Source organism: Suricata suricatta, chromosome 17 (genome assembly GCF_006229205.1).
Source record: "Suricata suricatta isolate VVHF042 chromosome 17, meerkat_22Aug2017_6uvM2_HiC, whole genome shotgun sequence".
Lineage (NCBI taxonomy): Eukaryota > Metazoa > Chordata > Mammalia > Carnivora > Herpestidae > Suricata > Suricata suricatta.
In genome coordinates this window covers 98155-124157 of record NC_043716.1, presented here as the reverse complement: position 1 = coordinate 124157, position 26003 = coordinate 98155, and the positions used below count along the sequence as shown (strand labels likewise).

Sequence of the window (26003 nt, the reverse complement as noted above, 5' to 3'; positions counted from 1 at the left end):
GGAGGCGGCGGCGGCGTTGCGGCCCACGCCGCCCTGCGAGTCTCTGGTGTCGAGGCACCACGGCGCGCTGTTGCGCTGGCTGGAAGAGCGGCTGGGCCGCGGCGAAGAGTCCGTCACCTTGGAGCAGTTCCGGGAGCTGCTGGAGGCTCGCGGCGCCGGCTGCTCGGGCGAGCAGTTCGAGGAGGTCAGGACCGGCGGGCGCCCGCGGGGCGGGGGCAGGGCATTCGCCGTCTAGGGCGTGAAGGGGTGGGCAGTGCGGGCCGGGCCGGAACCCCTGAGGTCCGCAAGCGCGGAGCACGGGAGCGAGGCGGGGCTCGCTTTCAGCCTCTGCGCTCCGGGAGACGGCTCGCACCTCTTTAACTTTTGCTGGAGGTGCGGAGAGCCGAGCCCAGACCAGGCCGTTCGTGCTTCGAAGACCTGGACCAGCCCAGATGTTTTTGCACGTAGCGGTCCAGACGTTTGTGCTGTGGCCTGACACTGAATCGGCTGCTCTCTGGACCTTCCTTATCAGGCTCCGGGACTGTGTAAGGAAAAGGAGGCCTTGGGACCAAGGGCGTGGCAGTGAAAACAGAAAGCCGGTCTGTTCTGTTGTCCGGGGGTTTTCACCGAGCACCTTCCGAATCCAGTGTGGGCACCTAACAGATGTGGGAGGGAAATGACACATAGTGGAAAATTTCACCCTCCAAAAGCCATTCTTGTCACACACAAAAACTAGCATTTCCAAAGTCCGCGTTTGTTTTCAGATAGTTGAAGAACCATGGGTTAGGCTCATTAAAACCTCCGTGTGACCAGAGCTGATGAGAAATGTCAGGTTTCACGTAAATACTTGTCATTATACAGCCTTTGGCATAAAGCACCAACGTCCTTATTAAATGATTAATAGCAAATTGATATGGCAACAGTATTTTTTCTTCAAAGGGATCTTAGGAATCGCTTGTACGTTTCATTGTAGAGTTAAAAATGAACTGATCCAGGGTCACCCACTGAATCATTGGCAACCTAGGACTTTCTTATGTCCCACTGCCTCCTTCTTGGGACCCTATTTCTTTAACTCTACAGTATTGTAACAGATAGATGCTTATTTTGTGAAAATGAGTAAGCCTTGTAAAATCTTCAGTGTCAGTGAAGGGTGAGTATATAATATAGCAGTAAACTGACAGGTGGTCGTAATGACATTAAAAAATGATGTACACTTTACAGCCAGAAGCTTTTAAAATATTTTAAGAACGTTTCCTGTACACGGTCACAATTCAAATAATGTGGTTTGTATGTTTTTTGTATTTTCTTTTTAAAAACACCTGTCAGATCTCTCAGTTCTTGAAAATGTGATCTTATTAATTAGTGAAGGGTCTCCATGTATATATTTCCTTAATTCCAAGAGTTCACGTAATACTTTCTACTCGAGCTCTAGGTGTATTAAGAGAAAATGAACTGGTGCCAGGAAGGGCTATGCAGATCGGTTGAAGGAGTTGGCACATTTCAGAATTGTCTAGAAGGGAATGGAGGAAGACTGTATTTACTCTGAGAGCGTCTGATACGACGCAGGTGGAGCTGAAAGGAGCTCTGTAATGTAAGGTCAAGAAGTCCTCAGGGTGTGGCCCAGAGGCCCCTCAAGGGCTGTGATACTCTTCATTGAGCAAATATTTGTTGGACATGTGCTGAGTGCCAGATACTTGGAAGACCGTGGAAAAAGCCAACAGTTGGCCTGAAAGAGTATGTGGTACCGAAGGAGACTCCCATGAGCCCAGCAATTAGAGGTGTGGTGAGTATTAGCCAAAGGCAAGTGTAGGGAAAAAAATAGCAAGAGTATTTAACCTCGTCTAGGAAGTCAAGGAAAACTTATGTGGAGAGTAACATTTCAGCTCAGATTTGGAGGGTGAAAGTCGACCAGGATCAGAAGGGTTAACTGTTTTAGGCAGAGTGCATCATGTGCCCCAAAGCCCAGAGAATGAAGACTCTGCAAGAATGGTGTAAGGTATGAGACTTAGACAAGACTACTTCCGGGGACAGAAAAGCCGGTGTGTTGGTGGTTTAAATCTGTGATATTTGTAATATGCTTCGTATGTAGGTCCAGGTGGGTAGTCCAGCTTTGACGTGGTGATCTTGGTCGTCAAGGACCTGGCTCCATCCGTCTGCCTCCTTTACTTAGTGACCCGAATGATTCCTCCAGCTGTCACTGTGCACATTATGCCAGCAGGAAAGGGAAAGGGGACGGAGAGGGCCATACCTCCTTTATTAAGGGCAAAGTTCGTATCCTATTGGCTCAAGCCCAGTAATGTGGCCACACTTAGCTGCAAGGGAGGCTGGAAAAGATTTTTATTCCATGGCCATGTATTTAGCTGAAAAATAAGGATGCAATTACTGAAAGAAGAGAGCATCTATCGGGTTATAATTAGTCGTCTTTGATGCCCATGGCTAGACCCCTGAATGTTGAAGGAGAGAGCAAGGCTAGAGGAGTGGGTAGGAGTCAGGCCATGGGGAGTCCTTTGCAGCCTCTGTTAAATAGGAGTTTGGAAACTGGGGTTCTAAGGAGGGTGGCTGTGGCTGCCTTGTGACTCTCCGGTTGGAGAAGTGGATCCAAGCAGAGCAGTGAGGAGGCCATTGTGAACAATTCTGAGAGCGTATAGGAAGTAGGAAAAGCAGTCCTGAGCTTCGGAGTGAGTAGAGGATTAGAAGTAGAAAGAAGTCAAGGCTGACCCCAGCATTACTGTTTTAAGCAGTCAGAAAGGTGATCGTGCTGTTTATTGCAACAGAAACCGTTTCAGGAAGGGATGATCTGGAGAGAAAAGAGGAGTTTGGTTCGGACATGCTGAGCCTAATGTGTCCGTGGGGCAGCTCCGCGGAGGTGGGGTTGGACTGTTGGGTGTTTGAGTCTGGAGAGTCCCAGGAGAGCGGACTGCCTGAGAGGCAGCGGTGTTTGTTCCGATGAGGAAGTAACCACATTGTTTCCTCCTAGTCTGCTGTGAGATCTTTCTTCTTTTTTCTTTTTCCTTTCCCTTTCAGTGACCAAAGTCAAAGAGATTATGCTTGGTGAGGACTTCAGTCCCTTCGAGGTAATCCGTGGACTTTTGAGCGTAGTTAAATCCAGAGGTCACTCAGCCGCTGTAACTACAGAAATACACAGGAAGAGAAAGCTGAACGGCTGTACCTTCCTGTTATGAAACACAAAGTCCCAGCGGTCACATATGTGGCAGAAATAGCCGTGAAGGAGTCGTAAGCACAGCAGTGAGAACCGGTGACTTGTAAAATGTCGCAAGTTCTTATTTTATTCTTGTAAGAATCCCCGTTACCCTCTAGGGCTGTGTCATAGTGCGAGGTGTCCGTGGAAGTCTTGCCTGACACCTGTGTAACTGTCTCCTGCCTTCTCTACTGTGTGTGCAACTACTTGGTATCTGGTGACTGTGGCCAGCCGTGCAGGGCCAGTGGGCGGCAGCGGCCACCACACTGAGGAGGAGACTGAAGCCACGTAAGGCTCAGAGACTCACCTAAGGAAGGTGGGAGATTAAGTTTTGGTAGTAACGCTCGGGTGAGAGTCTTCTGTCTCTGACCCTGTGCCCTTTCTCCTTCAAGGCCCTGCTTCTCTGTGGTTATTCTTTAGTCTCATCATTCTCCTGAAGCTTTAATTCTTGTTTTTTTTTTTTTAATGTTTTAATGTTTGTTTACTTTTGAGAGAGAGAGAGAGAAACAGAGGCACAAGTGTGGGGGGTGGGGAAGGGCAGAGAGAGAGGGAGGCACAGAATGTGAAGCAGGATCCAGGCTCCCAGCTCTCAACACTGAGCAGATGGGGGGCTCGAACTCACGGACCACGAGATCATGACCTGAGTCAAAGTCAGTAGCTTAACTGACTGAGCCACCCAGGCGCCTCTCTTTCTTTTAATGTTTTCATTTATTTTTGAGAGATTGTGAGCAGGGGAGGGGCAGAGAGAGAGGAGGACAGAGGATCCAAAGCAGACTCTGTGCTGACAGCAGCGAGCCCGATGCTGGGTTTGAACTCATGAGCTGTGAGATCATGACCTGAGTCAGACGCTCAACCGACTGAGCCACTGAGGCCTCCCTAGCCGTAATTCTTTAAATCTCCCCTATGTGTCGAGGGAAGGCTTGGCAAGGATAATTCAAATTTGAGAATAAGCATTGTGTATTTTTCTTGAAGTCTATTTACCTGTATTAGATTTGGTGTGGGGACAGTTGGGGCTTGGCTTGGTACTAAAATCTGGTGACTCCCCGCTCCCCACTGGTTAGCACTGGTTAGTGGAAGAAAGCAGGTCTGACTCCATGTGAAAGCTTATTCAGATTTTAAAACCTGATTAGGGGGCACCCTGGTGGCTCAGCCGGTTAAGCATGTGACTTCAGCTCAGGTCACGGTCTTGTAGTTCATGGGTTCGGGCACTGCATCAAGCTCTGTGCTGACAGCTCAGAGCCTGGAGCCTGCTTCGGATTCTGCGTCTCTCTCTCTCTCTCTCTCTCTCTCTCTCTCTCTCTCTCTCTCTCTCTCTGCCATTCCTCCATTCAAGCTCTTTCTCTTGCTTTCAAAAAAAAAAAAAAAATTAACAATAAAACAAAAGCCTGATTGGGATAAGGTCACGGTGGTTGTTCTGTCCGTCAGCACAGCGTGATTCCCAGAGTTAAGTATCAGCCATGTATGTGATTCTATGCTTTAAAGTAAGTCTGTCCTTTGAATTCAGTACGTGGGCTTTTCTGTGTCCTCGTTAATTCTGCCGTTAACCTAGTGAAAGTGTATCCTGCTGCTCAAGATGCGCATACGGGGATTTGGGAAACAATAATAAAATGTCTCCGTGGTGGCTGCCACGACGATGTGGTATTTCTCTTCCTCGGGCCCGGCGGAGCAGCTTAGAGTTGGTGTGTGTCACCAGTGGAATGGCGAGAGTCCCCCGGTTTTATGTGTTCGTTCGTGGGCTCCCAGTCTGCGTGGCCGTCTGTGTCCACCCAGGTGTCTGGCCTTCACGTTCCCACCACCTTGGTTGTTGAGGTGGTGTCCTAGAGAAGTTGCTGGAACTGTGATACACACCAGAGTCTGAAGCGTCGTCATTCTGTAGTGTGACATACCTTCTCTTGTGGTAGGTGTGGTCCAGGAAGGAGGATTCTGGTCTGTTCTAGGGAGCAGTATCTAATCGACTTCTGTGCAGAAGAGTGGTAGAGTTAAAATTAAATCTCTGCGCCTGTTTGACACAGAGATTGGCGATTACGTGGTTGTGCTCTAGGTGTGTTATGCTTCCAGAACATCCCATGGAGTCTAGGGCAGGGAAGGGTGCTGAACACAGAGTGACAGCCGATGGCTTTAAGCTGGGGATTTGAGGTGAAAAGATCTTGTTTTACTAATTTGCCAAACTAGCTTTGGTGCTTACTTTGTGAAAGTCATTGGGCTGCAAATCCGAGGGCCGGGCGCTCTTTGTTTACCACTAACGTGGCACGGCCCGGGCTCGCAGCCAGGGCGCAGGGAGCGGCCTCCCCCGTGGCGCCACAGACTGAACCCGGCGCTGGCCTCGAGCCCCGGCCTTGTGTTTTATCTTCTCTCTGGCGCCTTATAGTAATGTATTTTTTGATGTTTGAGGAAACAAATAGAGTTTTAGTGAAAACTTAAAAAGGTTCTTAGTCACTGTTGGATTTTAGAGGAAATTTAGAGAAAAATACCATTTGTCATTAACACGTCAGAAGTATTAGTCAGCTACTCTAGAGGGGCCGGGAGCCCGGGAACGGCGCACACAGAGTTGTGCAGATTCATGCTCTGCCCTTCCGGGACTCAAAGGGTGAGCGTCTGTACCGTAGAGACGAAGCAGGCCACCGGCACGGCTCGCCCTCAGCTCGGAGCCTGTAGGGACTCCCTTCTGCCTGGAACGTCCGATACGCAGCCCTTGGAACGGGCTGGAGGCCACCGGCTGCCCCGGCTGCCCGTCCGCTGTCCGCTGGTGTCTGCCCGAGCGCCGCGCGCCAGCCAGCCGGCGCCCACCTCGTCCCGCGGGCGGACCTTGCTTCTGCGGGGTCTTCAAGATTCCCTGCCTTGGCACTGTCACCTGGTCAGCACCAGGCTTTCCTGCGACATGATACAAACGTCTTCTGTATACTTCCGTTTCCCCCGCCCCTGGGGCTCTCGTTTCCCGGCTGTACGTGTCGTCAGGCACCTAAGAGCGCGCTGTCTGCTCCCGTTCTGCAGTGAGACTGAGCCCCTGCCCGCGGTCCCCTCCTGCCCGCGCTGCTCCGGCACAGGGCGCCTCCGGTCAGTGGCGGCCCTGGGTGGTGACGGGGTGGTGTGGAAGGGAACGATGCTGGCCGAATTGCAAGTTCCTTTGGCCCTGTGGGCTTTTCTGGGACGGGGGCGATGGTTGTGGCTTCCTCCTGAGAAATTCATGGTCTGAGAGAGCTAGCTGGAGGAGCTCTGCTTTATCTTTCCCTGAGTTCTGAAACGCCACTTCACCGGGTCCTGCCTCGCCGTAGAAACTTCGCTAGCTCCCCATGGCCTTCACAGTCAAACGTAAGGCTAACCTTTAGGTCTCTATACCTTTCCACCCTTATCTCCTGGTGTTTTTAGCCATACACGCCCATGCACGGCTCCCCCCCCCCCCCTGTATGTGAGGACTTTGTCCTCTGCTCCCTTCCCCCGGGCTCCATCCTCCGCAGCCTTTCAGGGACCACAGAGGGCCATCTAACTGTGCCATGGAGTTTGGGAAAGGCCTCACCAAACCAAGACTTGAGAGGCTGGAAGAATTTGCCTGGCAAGGGAAGGAAGGAACAGAGTTGAACGGTACAGCACGTGCTGATACATCGGGGTGAGTCTAGAGTCTGGGTGGGGGTGGTGCTTAGTAACCATTGCATGCAGCTGTCCCCCTCCCTTTCCTAGGAAAGGGGTCCCTTCCGTAGTATCCTGGACAGATGTATAGAGAGTGCATTAACCGTCTCAGGGAGCTTGCTGTTTTGTAGCTTCAGACTTGGGCCCTGAGGTCAACCTGCACGTGGGCAAATCCTGGTCCCACACACAGCCACCCTGCGTGTCAGCTGCCTGTCCTGTATCTACCTTGTCTGGTTACCACGAGGGTTAGATGAGTTAGTTCCTGTCGAGCGCCCAGGACGGTGCCTGGCACACGCTTGCTGTTACTGGTGTTCCTTTTCTCTGTGGTTCTAGTGCTGCGCGCGGATTGATTCCTCCGTCTTCTGTGGAACAGCTCTTCCAGCACCTCCCTTAGACGTGGACGCAACGCCGTCTTACACGGGGTAAAGCAGGTTGTAAGGAGAGAGGTGAGCCTCTCCGCCAGCAGCTGGCAGTGCTGAGACCAGTTCCCGATCTCTGATGCAAGCGTATTTCTCCCAAATTGACTTAGTGTGCAGCCTTTGTACGGAGCCTGATGTGTGCCTTCTCTTGGCCCTTGCCCCTGTTCTGGTCTGCTGTGTGTACCTCGGTCTTGATCCCACTGCTGGTTAAGGAGGTTAAACAGGATTGCTCTGAGCCCTGTCCTGTGTTGCCCAAGGCCAGGGCGGGTGGGTGGAAATCTGCAGCCAGCCAGTCCACGCCTGCCTCTGTCTGCACGGTGGGTCAGTAACAATGGCCTTCTAATGAGATCCCAGATCCAAGTAACAGTTCTGTGCGCGTTACTAGGTGGAGTCTTGTTCTTGAAGCCTTTGGATCCAAAGGACCCAAGTTTTGTCCCAGGCCTCACAGAGAAGTCCGGTGCCGTACTTGAATCCGGACTTCCTCTGCAGTCTGACTCAGTCTGACTGTGCTGCACTTCTTGTTTCTCACGTGCTGCACAGCAGGGTTGGGGGGAGCGGGGACCAGGAGACTGCAGGCCCCATCACCGACTGCCTGGAGATGGCTGTCGCTCCATGGGGCTTGGGGGCACTGCTCTGTCGTTAGAAAGACGGAAGTGGACTCGTTCGCTTTGCACAATTAGCGCCATACCTCGTGTATCCACTTGGGTTTTGGGCCCCAGATTCCAGGGATTAGAGTTTCAAACCCCTGGAAATCTATTTAGGGAGTGTTAATTTGCCTGTTAAATGTTAAACAGATTAGAACAAAGTAGAAAATATCAGAGCACATTGTACCTGAGAAAGCATTGCATCCTTTCATGAAACTTTCATGTCAATATTATGGACACGGGGTTGTGACACGAAGTGTATTTGATCTAGCGGCTCAGCCAGTGTGACTTCAGGAGCTCTGCCCTGAGGTTATGATGACTCCGGAGGGTCCCCCAGGTGACAGCCAGCATGAGACTGAGACTAAAGCCGTAGGACATAGAGGATGGGTTGAGGGAGACTCAGCACCAGCGACCTGTGGGCCGTTTGGGGGCGCAGCGCTCGGGGGTGTTCCGCACGCCCGCAGGTGGTGACAGGAAGGAGGCACATTCCCTGTCGTTCTGCGGAGGAGGGCGCTGTTGCCGGCAGAACCCGCAGGAGGCGGGAGTTTCCCATTGCGGCCGGTGTCGCAGACACACTGGAGGACGGGGCAGGCTGCACAGGGGCGCGTGGAGATCTGTCGGTCCGTCCAGGTTGAGGGCTTGTAGAGATCTGGGGTGACTCGCTCTCTCCGCCCCTAATATTCTCCAGTGGCCTCACGGTCGCCGTACAGTGAGATGGAGCTCCTCAGCCTAACGGGCCAGAGCTTTCCATCCTGCCCTCTGTCCGCCTCGTCACCTCGCTGCCCTGCTGCAGCCACACTGAGGATGTTATGGTCCTCCCCGCCCCGAGCTGTGTGTGTCACGCTCCGCCCCCTCTCCCTGGCACGGCTGCCCCGTCTTCCTGTGCGTGCACGTTCCTCTCTACTCGTTAAGGCTTAGCGCAAGGGTTGTTTTCTTGGTTTTCCCTGAACCCTCCCCCCCTCCACCGGTGCTTTGGCCTCTGAGTGTCTGGTAGTTCATGGCACAGTGATTCGTAGTGCGGGGTCCCAAATCATAACAGCATTCAAAGCAAGGCACCATTTACTGCTACTCACCATGTAGACTTGAACAAAATACCTAACGTCTCTGTTGCTCACTAGTAACAGGGCGGTGCACCTGCAGGGCAGTTGTGGAAAACACGGCCCAGGTTAGGGCCTTTGAGCTCTGCCTGGCGCTCAGTAGATGCTCAGTAACTGTCAGGTCCTGTAGTGGTTTCCACTGTAACTTTGTTGTTACCATTACCGCCCGTCACGTTGCTGCTGTTGGTCTGCGGCCTTCTCTGAGGCTGTGAGGGCAGGAGGGCAAGGCCTGGGCACGGGTTGTGGCGCCCAGCGGCCGCCGGCGGAACATGGCACGAGCGCGCGGGCGATCCAGACTCTGCGGTTCCGGGAGGACGGCCTCCGGGTGCTGGGAAAGCACATGTTTATGTGGCGAAGCTGTCGGCTGTGCTGTTCTGATTGTTTTCTCTCAGCCCAGATGTCTTTGTTTTTGTTTGTTTGAAACTTCTTTGCATTGTATTCATTAACTATTGACAGATCAACAGAATGTATGAAAAATAGTAACAACGTCACTATTTTTATAGCCTTGCTTCTATGGAATATTTTTGTCTGTGATCAGCGCAGGAGTTGGGAAGCAGAGAGCACTGGAGACGCAGGAGGCAAGCAGGAAGCCAGGAGCTTTGGTGGCCGTAGGAGTTGGGTGCCATCTTGAGGTTTAGAGAAAATGAGTCTCCGGTTGAAGGCTAATTCTGAGTAAACGTGAACATGAGGTGCTGTTGGGGAAGAGAGGGGCTCAAAGAGATTTTACACCCTTGGCTTCCAGACCATTCCAGACCGTTCCAGACCGCAGGGAGCCCCGGGCCTTCTCCGGGCAAAGGAAGGGTGCGGGCACAGTTGTGAGGAACTGAGCGCTGGCGTCTTGGCCTCCAGTACTAGCTGTGTGACCTCAGGCAAGTTACCTGACCTCTCTGTGCATCTGTAAAACGGGCGGTTAGCAGTAAGTGCCGTTGCCCTTACGAGGGATAAATGGTGTTATGCACAGTGCCTGGAGTTTAGGAGCTGCTCAGCTGTTCCTTCGGAGCTTCCCAAGCCGTCTGTCCTTCCCAGCGGAACGGGCTGCGGGCGCGGTGCCAAGGCTGGCTGGGGAGGGAGCCGCGCCTGCTGTGGCCCTCACGGCGTGGCGCCCGGGCACACGGACGCTGGGCTTCTGTTCGGTCTCCCTCCACGCCCATCGGCTCCAGTTTTTATATCAGGGTTGTGCTTCTTATTTCCTGATATTTACTAATTCCCCTCGATTTAGATTGTCGTGTTACTGTGATTAGCAGACACTTATTCTTTGGGTCATATTCTGCATACACTCACGTGTGTTTTCACGTTAGTGTGTCTGGGTCCTGTACTAATGTGGGAAGTGCCTGTATATATATATGTATTTTTTTAAACTAATGCGGGTCTGCTCTCTAATATTCTTCTGTAGCCTACTTTCTTAGTCCGCGGCCCTCACCTTTCCAAGTCCGTTCACGCCTGTGTCCTCCCATGTCCATATTCACATCTTTCCAGGTGGCCCAGAAATCTTCCAGTGACATATCCAGTGTCTACAGAGGAGGAATACTACACGACTTAACGTGATAAAACTACTCAGGCGGCCTATCCACGCCTGAAGGAGACACTCAGAAGTTTTGATTTGGCCTGGCGTCACTCACGGGGCGCGGCGCCCATGTGGCGTCCGTGCCCCCGCGCAGCCTCGCTGTCCCCGGTCACCACCTGCCATGTTCACGCTCCTTGACGCGCTCTCAGTGCTTGGGCTTCATCCGTCTCCTTCCCATTGCAGAGCACGAGTCCTCAGTTGTCCCCCCGTCCTCGCCCACATCCACACGCCTGTTCCCGTGGCAGAATGTGTCAGCTGTATGTCATTCGCTGTCCGTGAAGCGTGTGTGTCACTGAGCCACACTGAGTGCCACGACAGCTGTTCCTTTCTTAGACATCTTCTCTCCCACGTTAACAACTGAATTGGTTGGTGCTTTTCTTTTGCTTATTTTTTTGGTCTGTCATTAACTTTTTTATTTATTTGTTTGTTGGGGTTTTTTTTTTTGAGAGGCAGAGAGAGACAGCATGAGCGGGGAGGGTCAGAGAGGGAGGGAGACACAGAATCCGAAGGAGGCTCCAGGCTCTGAGCTGTCAGCACAGAGCCCGACATGGGGCTTGAACCCACAAACTATGAGATCATGACCCGAGCTGAAGCCAGATGCTTAACTGACTGAGCCACCCAGACTCCCCTAAAAATATCTTTTTAAATATTTATATGAAGATACTAATGATAATCTATCTGCTGCTTTTGTCGTTTCCTTTTTCTCCAAGTTGCTTTGTCTGTGTTTCATATTAAGCCTGTCCTCAGACGTCCAGCGGCCCTGGGCTGCCCCCCTCGCATTGAAGAGCGGGGCCCTAAAGGGGCAGGGGCTCCATGCGTCCGGCTTGCTGATGGCCGAGCCTCACCGGAAGGTGCTGGGCCCTTCCAGGGGGTGCCCTCCAGTGCCGGGGTCTCCAGGTCTGTCCTCATGGGCTTGTCCCCAGTGAAGAACCCTCCAGTGTCTGGTCTGGAGAGTGTGACACTGGCTACCAGCATTCTGAGAGCCCTAGGGGAAGGGGGAGTTTTACCAACCTTGACCCTGTGAGCATTAGCACCCTGTTTTCAGTACCGTATGGAGCCTTTCAGCCGCGCCGGGTATTTCCTAGTCCGGAGACTCTGGACCACTCTCCCGAGGGAGTCACCCCCTCCCCCACCTCCTGCTTTGGACTGGGGAGAGGGTCTGGAATCTGTCATGTTAGTGTGTGTGTTTGTTTTAAACACAGGGAAGTAGAGACACGAGTAGAACGGCCTCTCACAGACCTGTTCACCGGCCCCAGCGGCTACCAACTCCCGGCCGATTTTATGTGCTCTCAGCTCCACCTGCTTCTCCTCCAAATTATTTTGAAGCAAATCTTTTCCATCCATAAATATTTCATTGATTAATCTTTCATTATATATCTTTAAAATGTATGAACTCTAAAAAAATAACACAATCTCACCGCACCCTTTTCCCTTAAAAAGAAACCCTCCGTGATTCCTAGGATCAGTGTCACTGCAGTCCACTTTAACTGCTTTTTGAAACGGACTTTCGGCAGCACCTACTGCGGCCAGGCCCCGAGAGGGCCTTTGGGGTCCTGCAGCGTAAAGCGGCCGTGCTCTGCTTGCCTGCTCCCAGCTCAGGGGGCCTCTTTCTTGGGGATGAGTGGCTAGCACCGCACATCCGTCTGTTTCTCAGCTTCCAAAATTGTATTGCTGTTGCATTATATAATATTTTCATTTGCTTTGTGCTCAGGAGAGGGTCCCTTGGTAGTGCTGTCTCAGCGGGGTTTCAGGAGGGCGCAGGGGTGAATGCGCTTGTGGGAGCACTCCTCACGGCTCCTGTGCGTTCGCCGGGAAGCCTCGAAGGCCGGGGTGGGCCTTCCTTCCGGAGGCCTGGTCTGTCTCTGTGCCCCGTTGGCAACAGACGAGTCCATCTTCGTGATGAGCTTTTCCCTATAACATTGATCTCATGACCTTAATTTTCTCTGGCCCTTCTTGCGACAGCCTGTTCCAGGCACCTTTCTGCACACTGAGGACCATGGTCCTACGTCCATCCACACAGGCAGTGTCTTCTGTCCCTCATGGTCACTTTCCTCTGATCCCTTCCATGTCTTTCCCTTTTGGTGTGGAGCTTCCATAGTAAGCTGTGGGTCTAATCAGAAAAGAGCAGGGTGATATTTTCTTCTTTCGAACATTGTTCTTTGATTATTGTAGCCTTTGATCCTGTTAACTTTTTGTATAATCTTGTCAGGTTGAGGAAAGGCCAAGAGAATGCTGCTCTAAACCCTGTCCCCCATCCCGCATTGAATGCCCCTGGTTTTAGGTGTGAACACAGGGATTTGTCATGTCCCTATCAAGCACTGCGTCATGCAGTGGTCTCTGACAGCAGGAGGCGCATCAGTCACGTAACGTCAGCGGGACCGCTGCTCGTTCCCTGACGGAGTGGAATAAGGAGAAGGTAGGATTTTTACGGAAGGGAGAGAATGACTTCGAAAAGAAGGTGGGAAGACTCCGGAAGTATTTCCTGGTGAGGGACGTCTGTCCGCAAGTGCGCCGGCAGGAAGAGGGAGGGAGCTGCCGGGGCAGAGCTGGAGAGCTGGAGCAGCCGCTGGGCGAGGAGAGTCTTGTGGAGGGTGAGGGGGAACGGAGTCAGGGACACCGGAAGGACCGGGCACGTTAGGAGGAGGAGATACTTTGCACTCCGATGTGCTTTCACTGCATTGGACTCCGTTCAAATGCAACTGAGTCCAGACAGCAGCCTGTGAGTTTGGTAACGTTTGCCTCATTTTTCAGATCAAGGAGGTAAGGTTTTGGAGATAAAGGACTGTGTGGTCAGTCACGTAACTGTCAGTGACAGAGCAGGGTTCAAGCCAAATCCCACACTGTAGCCACTTCCCCAGACGGCCCGACGCGGGCAGGGAGCAAGTGAGGACACGGCTAAAGGTTAGTGAAAACAGGGCCGCGGAGCAGATCCATAGAGTTGGGTCTTGCCTCGGAAGAGGGTTTGAGAGGAGAAAGCCTGAGGTGCTGCTGAGCCAAGCCTCTGATTCGCGCTTTGTGTTGGGCGCTTTGTAACCAGTTGGAAAAGGTGGCACAGGTTGCTTTCCGCAGTTATTTGGCAGAAGGGGTTAGTCTCACGGGAGCGATAGGAGGATAACCCCGTGCGTGCGCGTAGTGACACTCCCATAGGCAGTGCGTCGCTCTCTCCAATTTCTCTGGTCTTTGAATGGTGTCAGTGGACTCGTCCCACAGCTACGTCACCAGCGGCAACAAAGCATCCACGATGTGGAACAGATGTGAGTCACTGTATCTCTTGTGTTGCAGGCCTTCGCGCAGTTTGACGCCGAGGGCGATGGCACAGTGGACGCCGAGAGCATGCTGGAGGCCCTGCGGAGCTCCGGCGGCGCCAGCCTGCAGGGGGAGCTGAGCCACGTCATCAGGCAGCTGCAGGCCTGCTCCCTCGTCCCAGGTGAGGCTGGGCGGGTGAGGGCGCCGCTGAGTACGGTCTGAGCAGGGTCCGTGTGACCGTCTCTTTGGGTCCCCAGTGAAGCGATGCTTCCGCAGCTGTGCCGTTTCTGGGAACTTTTGTCGTGAGCTCACCTTCCTTAGTGGGGCTCTGTTCTGTCCCTGGCCCTGAGGGTGTGTTCTTAGCATCTTGCATCTGTCTTTTGCCTCATGTCAGCACTGTGATTAATTAATTAATCATTCACTTGTCTGCACATGTCTGCCTTTGTTCCTACACTCTGAGCTCTGTGAGGACAGGGACCTTTTATTTCGACTGTGTCCTCACATTTAACACAGTTTTGGTACATGGTAGGTGCCCGGTGTTTGTTTGTTTTCGAAAGCTACCACTCTGAAATTCAAGTAGTAATAAAAACAGCATGAAATGAAGCAATACTCCTTCTAGATTGTCCCTACGGGAAAATCTTTGTATTTTTGTAAGCTTTCTTCTAGGGACTCAGAAGACAGAATCAAAATTAAATTAGCCTCTTTTTTTCCCAATGAGAAGACACTTGAGTTCCAAAGGAACAAAGCTTTCTTATCATCCTTGTGCCCGCAGCTCCTCTCGGAACTTTTCCTCCTCTGTGCTCTCGGCATCCTCACGTGGAGCCCAGAGTCTGGCGGGAGCAGCAGCGCAGGCAGGTGGACTTGGGAGGTGCATCGATGGCAGTGCGACGCCCTCTCCGGTTCTCCGCGGGGGGTGTGCTGCACTGGGAGAGGATGATGTGTGTGTTGCTGAAGAATGCAGCTTCTGTTCTTCCTCAAGTTGTCTCTCATTATGTAATCTTGGATTTAGAAATGTTTATTTTTGAGAGAGAGAGTGTGAGCAGGGGAGGGGCAGAGAGGGAGGGAGAGAATCCCAAGAAGGTTCTGTGTTGTCAGTGCAGACCCCGACATGGGGCTCGATCTCATGAACCATGAATTCATGATCTGAGTCGAAATCAAGAGTCAGATGCTTAACCGACTGAGCCCCCCAGGGGCCCCTACTTGTGTAACCTGTATAGTGTTTAGGTAATCTGTACATGGAACCTTTTTTCCTACCCTCATGGCACTGAAGAGTATGCTTTATATCATGTTTAGCTGAGCTACGTCTTGGCATTTCCGTATTACTGCCACTTGCGCATTACCAGCACAGGGGTCACGTCGGCAGCTGTGTGCGGACACTTGGAGCAGATGTTGGGGAGGGGAGGAAGGGTGACGACCAGGGAACCCACCGAAAATAACAGTGCGCTGTGGCTGTGGGAGACTGGGGGAGGGGAGACAGAGTTAGAAGAACTTGAGCTTCAGGGCCCAGTGTGCTTGTGGAGCGGGGTTGTGACTGGGACTTTTTACTCAAAATTTTCTATCAACCCCCAGTTTACAAAAAGTCTTAGGACAAACGTTAAGCTGGACTCACCTGTCTTGGGATTTGTTTCCTGGTCCCTCTTTCTGACCGAGATTGAAACTTGTCCCTGTCACCTCTCCTCGTGCTGGTGCTCAGTGTGTGCCAGACCCGCTGCCTGTTGCCGCACCTGGAAGAATGTTCCCACTCAGAGTCTGTCTCCTTTCCCCCGAGGGCCCTGAGCACGTGGCTGTGGCGGCAGCGCTGCCATGCCGTGAGGGAGGCGTGCCGTGCAGTCTGCCCAGCGAGCGGGCTCCACAGGGGGGCCGGGAACCCGGCTCCAGGGTTTGGGTGGAGGGCTCAGTCAAAATGCATTGCTTCCAGCACATAAATTCTTGTCAGCCTCATGTTTTTGCTTAAAAATGAGTGTGAAGTCTCATTCCTGAATGTAACCTGTTTGTTTGGGGGTTTTACTTTATTTATTTAAAAAAAATTTTTTTGTTGTTTAGTTTTGAGAGAGAGCATGAGCAGGGGAGGCAAGGGACAGAAAGAGAGGGAGACACAGAATCTGAAGCAGGCTCCAGGCCCTGAGCTGTCAGCACAGAGCCCGACACAGGGCTTGAACCCACAGGCTGCAAGATCATGACCTGAGCCGAAGTCGGCCACTTAACCGACTGAGCCTCCCAGGCGCCCCTGACCTGTTTGTTTTACACATTCAGTGACTTCTCCTAAGACTTGGGGGTTTGCTCCCGGTGCCGCACACATGGGGTGTTTGGTTTCTGAAAATTCATTACAAGTAAGGACCCTGTAATATAGGTACTTTTTGTCAAGTCTGTTGTGATTCATTAGAAAGTAAAAAGAGAGGAAATTTCCCCTGACCCTACGAAAAGCTGAGCCCTGGGAAAAGGTGCTGTGTTTATCCTCTCTCCGCTTATTACTGCGTTATGGGCGCCTCAGTTCAGGGCATAGCATTGTGGGTTATGAAGACCATGAAAGGATGTTAAATAGGGATAGACATTGTGTGTTTTGTGCGTTTGTAAGATTGCTTGGGTTTGTTTTATTTTGAGAGACAGAGCAGCGCAAGCAGGGAAAGGTCAGAGAGAGAGAGACACACAGAATCTGAAGCAGCTCCAGGCTCCGAGCTGTCAGCACAGAGCCTGACGAGGGGCTGGAACCCACAAACTGTGAGATCATGACCTTGAGCCGAAGCTGGACACTTAACCCACTGAGCCACCCAGGCGCCCGGTAGATTGCTTGGGTTAATGCCAGACAGGGGACAGCCAGGAGAGCCGCTCAGGAAATCTGGGCCAGTCAGTATGAACAGGGGATGCTGAGGCCTGAGGGATGGACAGAGTGGGGGGCAGACTCCAGGGAGCCGTGCTGGAGTGCCGGCAGGAGCCCTGGGGGCCACAGCCTGCCCACCAAGAAATGCCAGCGGGAATGGTGGTCAGGGCTGTGGCTGCGCCATCACCATCACGGGGTCCTGTAGTTTAGTATAAAAGCAGCTACTCTCTTACCCCTGGACACAACAAACTTTATTCTTAGTGTACATTTTGTATATGAAACACGTTTAAAAACTTCTGGTTAGTGTTTCAGTGCTTACACAATTTGAAACCTTGGATTGAAACAAATAATACTTATTCTAAGTCTTCTAAAATTTTATTAAACAAAAGGAAATTTTTTTTAAAGATTTTATTTTTAAGTAATCTCTACCCAACCTGCGCTCGAACTCAACCCCAAGGTGAAGAGTCAAGTGCTCCACCAGCTGAGCCGGCCGGGCTCCTATGAAATTAATTTTTAAGTTGAGATCACCACTGGTTCATTTCTTAAAAGTTGCTTAGATTCTTAAATGATTAAAGCTGAAAGTATCAGTGAAGACCTGCAGTGGCAGCTTCCCCTCGGTTCAGGTGGGCCGCCAGGTGGGCTGTCGGGCTCTGTTGTGGCGCGCCCCTCGGAACACCCAAACTGGGGCCCCTGCGCGGCTCAGGTCATGATTTCACAGTCGTGGGTTCGAGCCCCGTGTCGGGCTCTGTGCTGACCGCTCAGAGCCTGGAGCTGCTTCGGATTGTGTGTGTGTGTGTGTGTGTGTCTCTGCCCCTCCCTGCTCCTGCTCTGTCTCTTTCTGTCTCAAAAATAAATAAAACATTAAAAAAAAAATCACCCAAACTGGGTTTTGTCTGCCTAGGTTTCATAGACATATTTTCAGAGTCCAAGGAGGGCCTGGGTGTTCACGCGTCACTGATCCTGCGTTTCCTGCACCGCAATCGGCTCTCCGGCATGGCCGTGCCCTGCCCCATGTTGGACCACTGCAATAACATGTGCTCCATGCGGGCCTCAGTTCTGCAGGAGTCCCTGGACCAGCTGGTGCAGAAGGAGAAAGGTACGAGTGCGCGCCTGGGGGGGGCTCGGGAACGTGCGCCCTCGTTTCTTCCGGGAGCGCTGTGCGCCAGCCCCCCTGCCGTCACTTCTGGAAACGGGAACCGCAGCCAGTGCGTAGCGTAAGAATATGGGCTGCGGGCTTTCTCGGTCTCCGCTGCTGCCTGCCTGCCCTCCTTCCTTCCTTCCCACACAACTGGCTTCTCGTCCAGGTCTCTGCTCAGATGTGACCTCAGCAAGGGCTTTCCTCATTACCCTGCCTAACTTAACGCCCTCACCCCTACCATTCCCCACCTTCTGGTCGCCATCACCTTTGTAGATTTAATGGCCTAGATGACACTATTTGAAGTTGCAGCATTACTATTTCTTTGCATTTTGTCTGCCTTGTTCATGTCATGATCCTTAGCACCGGGACTGTGGCACCGGGACATTGTAGGGACTCTGAGTAGTAGTTGAATAAATGAGGAAGGCCACCCCAGACGCCCTCAGTGGCGCTGGTAGAGCGATGGTGTGGATAGACAGGTCTGTGGGTCATGACAGCGTCCCGAAGTCAGCCGGGGCACGCGCCAGAGTATCGGGCCAGGACAGCGGGCACTCCTCTCCACGGGGTGGAGGGGTGTATCGCTCATCAGCTGGGGGCAGGGCACCTGGCCAGCCATTGGAGAAATAAAACTAGATTCTAATCCATTCCATTCACTGGAACATATCTCAGGCAGATCAAACAGTTCAGCTGTAGGGAAGCCGTCAAGTGCGGGAAGAGAGCAGTCCCGCTCCGCACCACGCCCGGCAAGATGCGGAACTCAAACCAGGAGAGTCTAATATGTTCGACTTCGTGCAGATTTAAAGTTCCGTACAGCAGAAAATATAAGCCAAGTCCAGAGACGAATGATATTCAGGGAAGAAAGATCTATTTTGTAGCATAATGACAGACTTAATTTTTTACTGACTGACCGTGGGCAGTTCCTTAACTCTCTGTGCCTTAGACTCCTCTTCTCTAAACTGAATTAGATCACAGTGTGTATAGAAAAGTGCCTGGCTCACAGTGAACACTCGGTAAACATCACCTGGTGTGTGTGTGTGTGCGCACGTCATATAACATACAGACTGGTAAGAAGACGTGTGCTCCACAGAAAAAAGATGAGGGGAGGACCAGGCCTCACTCAGAAACACAAGGGGCTTACAAACTACTGGGTTAAAAAATCTCACACAGAATTAAGGAAATGTAAGTTCAGACAGTAAGAGACCGTTTTCTGCTCTTAGCGTGGTTTTGGAAAAGGCTCCGTGCTCTAAGCATTTTCCTGCAGTGGCTCGGGGAGCAATCCTTGGCCAGTTCCTGCTTCATGTTGGTTCTCCAGAAGGAAATTTTAAGGAACACTTATTTTTTAAGGACCAAAGTACCAAGCATGTTTGTGTTGAGTGTTTTAAATGACCCTTTTTTCCCCTTTGTGAGAGGGATCTCCTGTGACAGAAGCTGATTCTCCCTGCAGAAAGCCCTGGCGATCTAGCTCGGAGCCCGGAGATGGATAAACTCAAGTCAGTGGCGAAGTGCTACGCTTACATCGAGACGTCCTCCAACCCCGCGGACATCGACAAGATGACGAATGGGGACACCTCGTCCTACTGGCAGTCGGACGGCAGCGCCCGCTCCCACTGGATCCGGTGGGTGGGGCTGCAGCCCCCCCCCCCCCCCATCAGTGCGCTCAGGAGTTCTCCGTGCTCTAGGAGTCAAGTTCAGGGGATTCTGTGATGCTGCCAGGCTCATCTGTCCGTAAACACGGATGACCCTTTACTTGGAATTTGGGGAAGAAAATCGTTTTTGACTACTATTTTGTGATAATGATTTCAGATCTTTTCCCCTAGTTTCTCAGGAAAATTAATACCCCGAGGGGCATGTGCTTAGATGCATTTTTATATTTTAAGATCCTCTGTGTGCATTAAACCTGTAGGGGCAATGGATGGGAGAGCAAGGCCCCCAGGCTGGATCTGACGACCCTCAGCCGAGACGCTTCTGGTTCGGAAGCTGCCGTCGGAGGGTCCCCTGTCTCTTCAGAGCACGGGCTCACTTCGGATGGTGGAATAGAAATGGCCGTCTTGTTTTCTCCTAGAGAGTATATATGACCTTTAGCCATCTAACGTATAGTGAGGGAATATATTCAGTTCTTTGGATGCGGTTTAGAATCTGTTTCTCAGGTAAAGAGGTGTTTTTTAGGATCTTCATATTGTACTTTCCTGCTTGTATTAATAGCTTAGGAGGAAACATAAGATTAATCTTGAGCTGAAAGGAGTTTTCGAGATGTGGGAAGCTCATAAGGACTTGGAAACTAATAGCATTTCAGGTTGGTTGCTTTTAGAAACTGAGTCTCTGGTGACATCAGATGCAGGCTCCTCGAGGGGGACGTGCGGGTGCCATCGGCCCCGACCCGCACGAGCACCTTCAGTCACTGCTCCCTGTGTTTCCAGCCTGAAGCTGAAGCCAGATGTCGTGCTGAGACACTTGTCCATCGCGGTGGCTGCCACCGACCAGAGCTACATGCCGCAGCAGGTGACCGTGGCCGTGGGGAGGAATGCCGGCGAGCTGCAGGACGTCCGCGATGTGCACATCCCCAGCAACGTCACCGGCTACGTGACGCTGCTGGAAAACGCCAACATCAGCCAGCTCTGTGAGTCGGCGTGCGCCCTGACCTTCTGATTCAGGGCTGCGGCCAGGGAGGAGGGGGTGGTTTTTAGTGGGGAGACTTCAAAAATGGAGAAGCCATTACATTTCTTTGTAGGTTTGATTAGCGACTCATGCGCATGGGAGTAGCCATTATTTCATCTATTTGGTGTTTTTAAAAGTTATACGAGCCTTTTTTAATTAAAAATATTCTTGTTTCCTTATTGGAAAATTAGAAAATATAAACAAATATTACTCAAAATTCCCCTACCCAGGGATGATCACTGTGAATGTGTTAGTGTGGAACCTTCCAGATCTTTGCGTGTATGTGTGTGTGCCTGTGTACATGCATGTGTTCACACGCACACACGTTTTAGAAATAACGCGCAGGGCCGTGTGCGTGCACTTACAAGAACGGCACTGCTCTTTCCGCCGCCTAGTGGTCCTTCCGCACATTGTCCTGCTGTGTTCTTCCCCAACTTCATTTAGCGTTGTAAGAATTGGCCTTAATTTTAACCAGTTCTGTATTCTTGGACATTTAGATCATTTCCATTTTTATACTATTATAACCTTGCTTCATGCCTAGGATTTTGGAAATAATCACAATTCTGTGATTTCTTTCCAGGCTTTTTTCATTCAGGGACCGGAACGTTTCATGCTTTGTCTCGCTTCTTCTAATGTTCTCCTGGGCCAACAGAGGCGTTCTTACTTTGCTCAGAGGACCCGCGGCCCGGGGGGCACAGGGTCTGGGTGTCGTCCGTAGGCACAGCGGTAGTTGAGCTCCCGCAGTAGATGCTGCCTACCTCTCCCTGTGGCGGGCCCTCCTCTAGGTTGTGTCCCTTTAACTTCTCACCTCCTCCTCCTCTCCAGCCCAGATAGGAAAGGGTGACATCTCTTACAAGTGAGTCATGCCTGCGTCCTCTCCTTGGACTTGATTATCAAAAATAAATTCTCACAACTGCTGTGAGCCAGCTCCTGTTTATAAGTCAGTCAAAATTTCAGAACCCTTGCTGTAGAAATTTTCTTACCATGGATTTAGTCAGGATTTTAAAAATTAACTTTGTGTTAGTTTTCAAGACACGTAAATGCGTAAGAAACTTTGTGATGGAAAGATTTAAGCCACCTTTAAATTTGCACATTTGTCTTATGACTCTTTAATTTGGTTGATGCTTTTTTGATGAGTTTATTATATGCTAGCTCCATGGTACACATTACTTATTATAGGTATCAGAGTACATTTCAGGAATTTCTTTTCAAAATGGGAATTGCCGTTTTGCTTTTAGTTGGGAGCCTAGCCTTTGCTGAACTGAGGAACTTAATCCAATACTGAATTTGTTGTTTGCGCTTGACAGATGTCCAGATTAACATAAAACGTTGTCTTAGCGACGGATGTGACACTAGAATTCATGGTCTGAGGGCTGTTGGCTTTCAGAGAGTTAAGAAGTCTGGGGTGTCAGTGTCAGATGCCTCTGCGATCTGGTACTGGTCGCTGCTGACATCCCTGGTGACGGCGTCCATGGAGACAAATCCTGCCTTCGTCCAGACAGTGCTGCACAATACTCAGTAAGTCGCCCTCTCTGCTTCCCACCCTGCCGAGGGGCCCCCCGTGCCCTCCCCCTGCAGAGCATGCCCTCAGCAGCCGCCAGTCCCTGCGGCTCAGTCAGCAGCTCCGCCCCGGGCGCCCCGTGTTGGCTGTTGGTGCCGTCGGCGCAGGTGCGCTGCTCCTTACCCTTCGGGGGGCAGTTGCTCACCTGTATGCAGCGCTTTAGATCAGATACGTGCCTTCAGGTGCTGTGTATCATTTACCTCCTCGTATTGTGAAATGTACACATGAAACTTTTCCCCACGTGACAGGTGAGGACCCCGTGATGCTCCCTGTGGCCCATCGCTGGGCAGGGATGCGTTGGTTTGGGTCTAGGCCTTTGGATTCCCGTTTGAGGGCACTTTTTTTACGCCTGAGGGAAATCTTTTCAAGGATACTAAATGAATTCATTTTTAAATGTAGAGCACCTTTGAATATTAAAATGAAAAAAGTAAAGGTAAATTAATATTGAATTAAAAGTTCAAATTAGACAATTAAAATTTAATTAAATTTAAGTTTAAAAAGTTTAAAACCTAAAAAATTAAAAAAAGAAGCCGTTAGGGCAAAAAGACCCAGTGGTAACACACAAGACAGAAAGAAAGTAGGGAGAGGCAGCCTTAGAAGCGACGGGGTCGCAGCAGCGAGCGTTGAGTTCAGCAGCTGATAGATCGCTGAGAGGTCTCTCTAGATGTGTTCTGAGATCGTCATTGCCGTTAAATGAAACTCCTCGGCCGCTGACCCTGCAGGTAGTGCCGGATACGAAGGGAAGTATTTGGCCACACTTCTGTCTTGCTTCCTGTTTGAAAATTAAAACAGAAATGATCCGTCACTTAGAGGAATTTCAAGGACAATGCAAAGAACTATCTCGTTCTGAGCCGCCAGAGAGGGAGGGATCTGCAAGCCCGTGCCCCACTGTCCCTGAGGACGTTGGGGTGTGCTCCCGCGAGGAGGGCCGCTGTGCGACCACGGTCAGGCCCAGGGGCTGTCGGGCGCGCGGCGCTCTTAGCGAGCCCTCAGGTCCCCTTCTGGCCTTGCGACGTGGCCCAGCAATGTCCTGTGTGGCACAGGGATCCGAGCCAGAATCATGCTTTGTTTTGTTGTCATGTCTCCTCAGTCTCCTTCAGTGTGGATGGGTTCCTCAGTCTCCCCTTGACTCTGTGACTTTGAGACTTTTGAAAATTAGAGGTCAGTTACTTGCAAGAGTGTCGTTCAGTTTTGGTTTGTTTGATGTCTCATCATTAAATGTAGGTGTTGGATCTTCAGCAGGAGGGTCACAGAAGCGATGCTGCTCTCCGGTTTCACCCCATAAGCTGCAGGCCACCTTAGATTGTCCCGTTACTAGTGCTGTTTATGTTAGCTCCGATCCCCGAATGGAAGTGGGGTCTCTTAGAGTTTCCATTGTAAAGTCCCTTTGTAAAAGTGGAAGTGTAAAAGTCCTTTTCCCCGCTGGTGATTAGTTCGGTGTTCTGTGAGGAGGTGCTCTGAGACAAAGTATCCCATCCCTCCTCAATCTTGGTATGGATTCACTGGATTGTAATTCATCACGGTGTTGATGTTCGGATTGGCCCAGGCTTGGCCTATGGGAACCCCTTTAGTCTGGTTCATGGGTCCATTTGACATGTGTGTACCTTGTGCACAATTACACACATGCCCATTTCTGTGAGCTCACGTCCATGCTCACTTGTGACCCCGGGTCCAGACCCCGCTGCCTCTGGTCGTCTCCCTCTCTTTGTGCTTCCCTTGCCTGACAGTGCGGGACCCATCCTCACCCCACTCCCGCCCCAGCGTCTTCTGCAGGGCTGCTGCTGTGACCGTCCCCATCTGTGTGCCCTTTCTGTGCCCCTGGGATTCCTGGCTCAGCACCAGGCCAGCCTCTTCCCCTGCGATGCTTCTGTCCCCTGCCAGACTGTCCTGTTCTCCCCCTGCTCAGTCCCCACGCCAGCACCCCATTGTGGGCCACATGGTGCCTGTCCTCCTGCCCAAATGCCCCCAAGTGCCACCTTGCACAGCTCTGCTTTATGGACTGAGTTTTCAGGAAAGGGAAGAACTTTCTACCTAATTTTTGTGAAGATATGCCAGGTTGTTGAAGAATGGCTATATATTTTTTTTTATTTAAATTTAAGTCAGTCCACATACTGTGTAGTGCTGATTTCAGGACTGCAAGCCAGTGATTCATCACTTACATTTGACACCTGGCGTTCAGGCCAGTAAGTGCCCTCCAGAACACCCATCCCCCATGTGGCCCTCGGCCCTCCACCCCCCCCCCACACTGTCAACCCTGAGTTTGTTCTCTGCACTTATGGTTTCTTATGGTTTGCCTCCATCTCTGTTTTTATCTTATTTTTCCTTCCCTTTCCCTGTGTTCATCTGCTTTGTTTTTTAAATTCCACATATGTGTGAAATCATAAGATATTTCTCTTTCTCTGACTTGCTCACTTAGCATAATGCATTCTAGTTCCACCCACGTTGTTGCAAATGGCAAGATTTCGAGGAATGGATATATTTAAAGTTTATATTTCTAAGAAGTTGTAATTATTAATCTGCAATTACATTTTCACTCCTAATGTTTAAATGCCAGTGATCTAAAATTACTATGAAATTTTTTGGGGAAAAAAATCAGTGAAAATCAATGAGGAAAAATAAAGAGCAAAGAGTCTACTTGTGCTGCGTGCTCGCGTGTGCGTGGGGTCTCGTTGGCCTCCTGCATCTGCAGCTCCGTGTAGAGCGAGGAAGGGAGAAGAGGGCGCAGTGGGAGCTGACATGATATTAGCCTTTCTGTGTTGTGTCTGTTTTGAAACGTGGAGTAAGATTGTGTCGGGGGTTCTCACTGCTGTCACCCTAAGAGGACGGTCAGTTGTAGAGTCTCGGTTATGTTTTGCACACCTTCAAGTCACACCCCCGGCACAGTTGCTGGCACAGAGTTTTGGGGGGTATCAGTGTGTTGGATGACTACTAGTCTGGAGGAGACAGAGCTTCGGGGGGATTCAGAAAGATAAATGTAAGTGGAGACGAGAAAAGAGGCGCATGGAGGCAGGCATGAAGGTAGACAGGCTGGAAGAGCGTATGTTAGAAACACAGGCAGGACTAGAAGCGGTGACAGGTGCTGATACGTTTAGGAGAAAAGAAGATTCATGGCATGGCTTTAGATACTATAGACCCGAAGACTGGATGTATAGTGAGCCTTTTCCTGGGCCCCAAGCTGCTCTGCCTCTGGGGCCATGTTTTCTGAGAAGTCCGTGTGTCTTTGCCCTCTCTGCATAAAATGAATACTAGATCCCCAAGAGCAGTATAAGCCTTTGCAGAGGGCAAGGGAACTCTCGAAAGAAGAACTGAAAAAGAGAGACACCCCATGACGGTACCGGCACCGTGACTCGGGGGAAGCTGGCGACACGCTGCGTGTCAGGCCCTCCGCGGGGCGAGGGATTAATCCAGACGAGCCTCTACCTGCTGCGCTGTTGTTTCCTGCTAGTGAGTCGGTGTGATCGCCGGGCGTGTTCTCACTCTCCACCTCCCACTTTCAGGAAGGCGCTGCAGCACATGCCTCCGCTTTCCCTTTCCCCAGGATCTACGGATTTCTCCACTTTCCTGTCTCCCAATGTTCTGGAAGAAGTGGACAGCTTCCTCATAAGGATAACGAGGTGGGGCTCGTAGGGCATAGACAGCTTCTATGCTTGTTAAGTCTTCCTTTAAAAAATGTTTTTTAAGTTTTTAAAGATTACCATTAAAAATGACTCATGTTCACAGTTGAAGAAACAAATGACATGATCACTCACCCATCTAAACCCCATTATCCAGTGATGCCACCTGGCCTCAGGCGGTGAGGGTGGGGCGGAGGGTTCTCTGCCGCAGCCACAGCCCGGGTGCTACAGTCCCAGGCGCGGAGGCCTTGGGCAGCACCCGCTCACCTCTCTGCACAGCTGCCGGCCCACGGGCCGGCCAGGGCCCCGCTGTAGCTTGTTGGAGGTCTTGCTCACCCTGGCGTGCTAGGTCTTCTCACTGTGTCTCTCTCAAAAATAAATAAATAAACGTAAAAAAAAAAAGTTTCGATGTTTCTATGTAACGTATCTAAAATGACCAGAAGCGTGC

At 51.2% G+C, this 26003-nt stretch overlaps 1 protein-coding gene across 1 annotated transcript in view; it reads left to right on the top strand.

Annotated features, from left to right (window-relative positions):
• ZZEF1 (zinc finger ZZ-type and EF-hand domain containing 1) overlaps nt 1-26003 on the top strand; it is a 100399-nt gene that overhangs the window by 1007 nt on the left and 73389 nt on the right. The window contains exons 3-9 of the mRNA XM_029928749.1: nt 5-184; nt 13809-13953; nt 17492-17686; nt 19170-19341; nt 20143-20342; nt 21688-21898; nt 25439-25555. Of these exons, the coding sequence (XP_029784609.1) occupies nt 5-184; nt 13809-13953; nt 17492-17686; nt 19170-19341; nt 20143-20342; nt 21688-21898; nt 25439-25555 (1220 nt within the window). The remainder of the gene's footprint in view (nt 1-4; nt 185-13808; nt 13954-17491; nt 17687-19169; nt 19342-20142; nt 20343-21687; nt 21899-25438; nt 25556-26003) is intronic.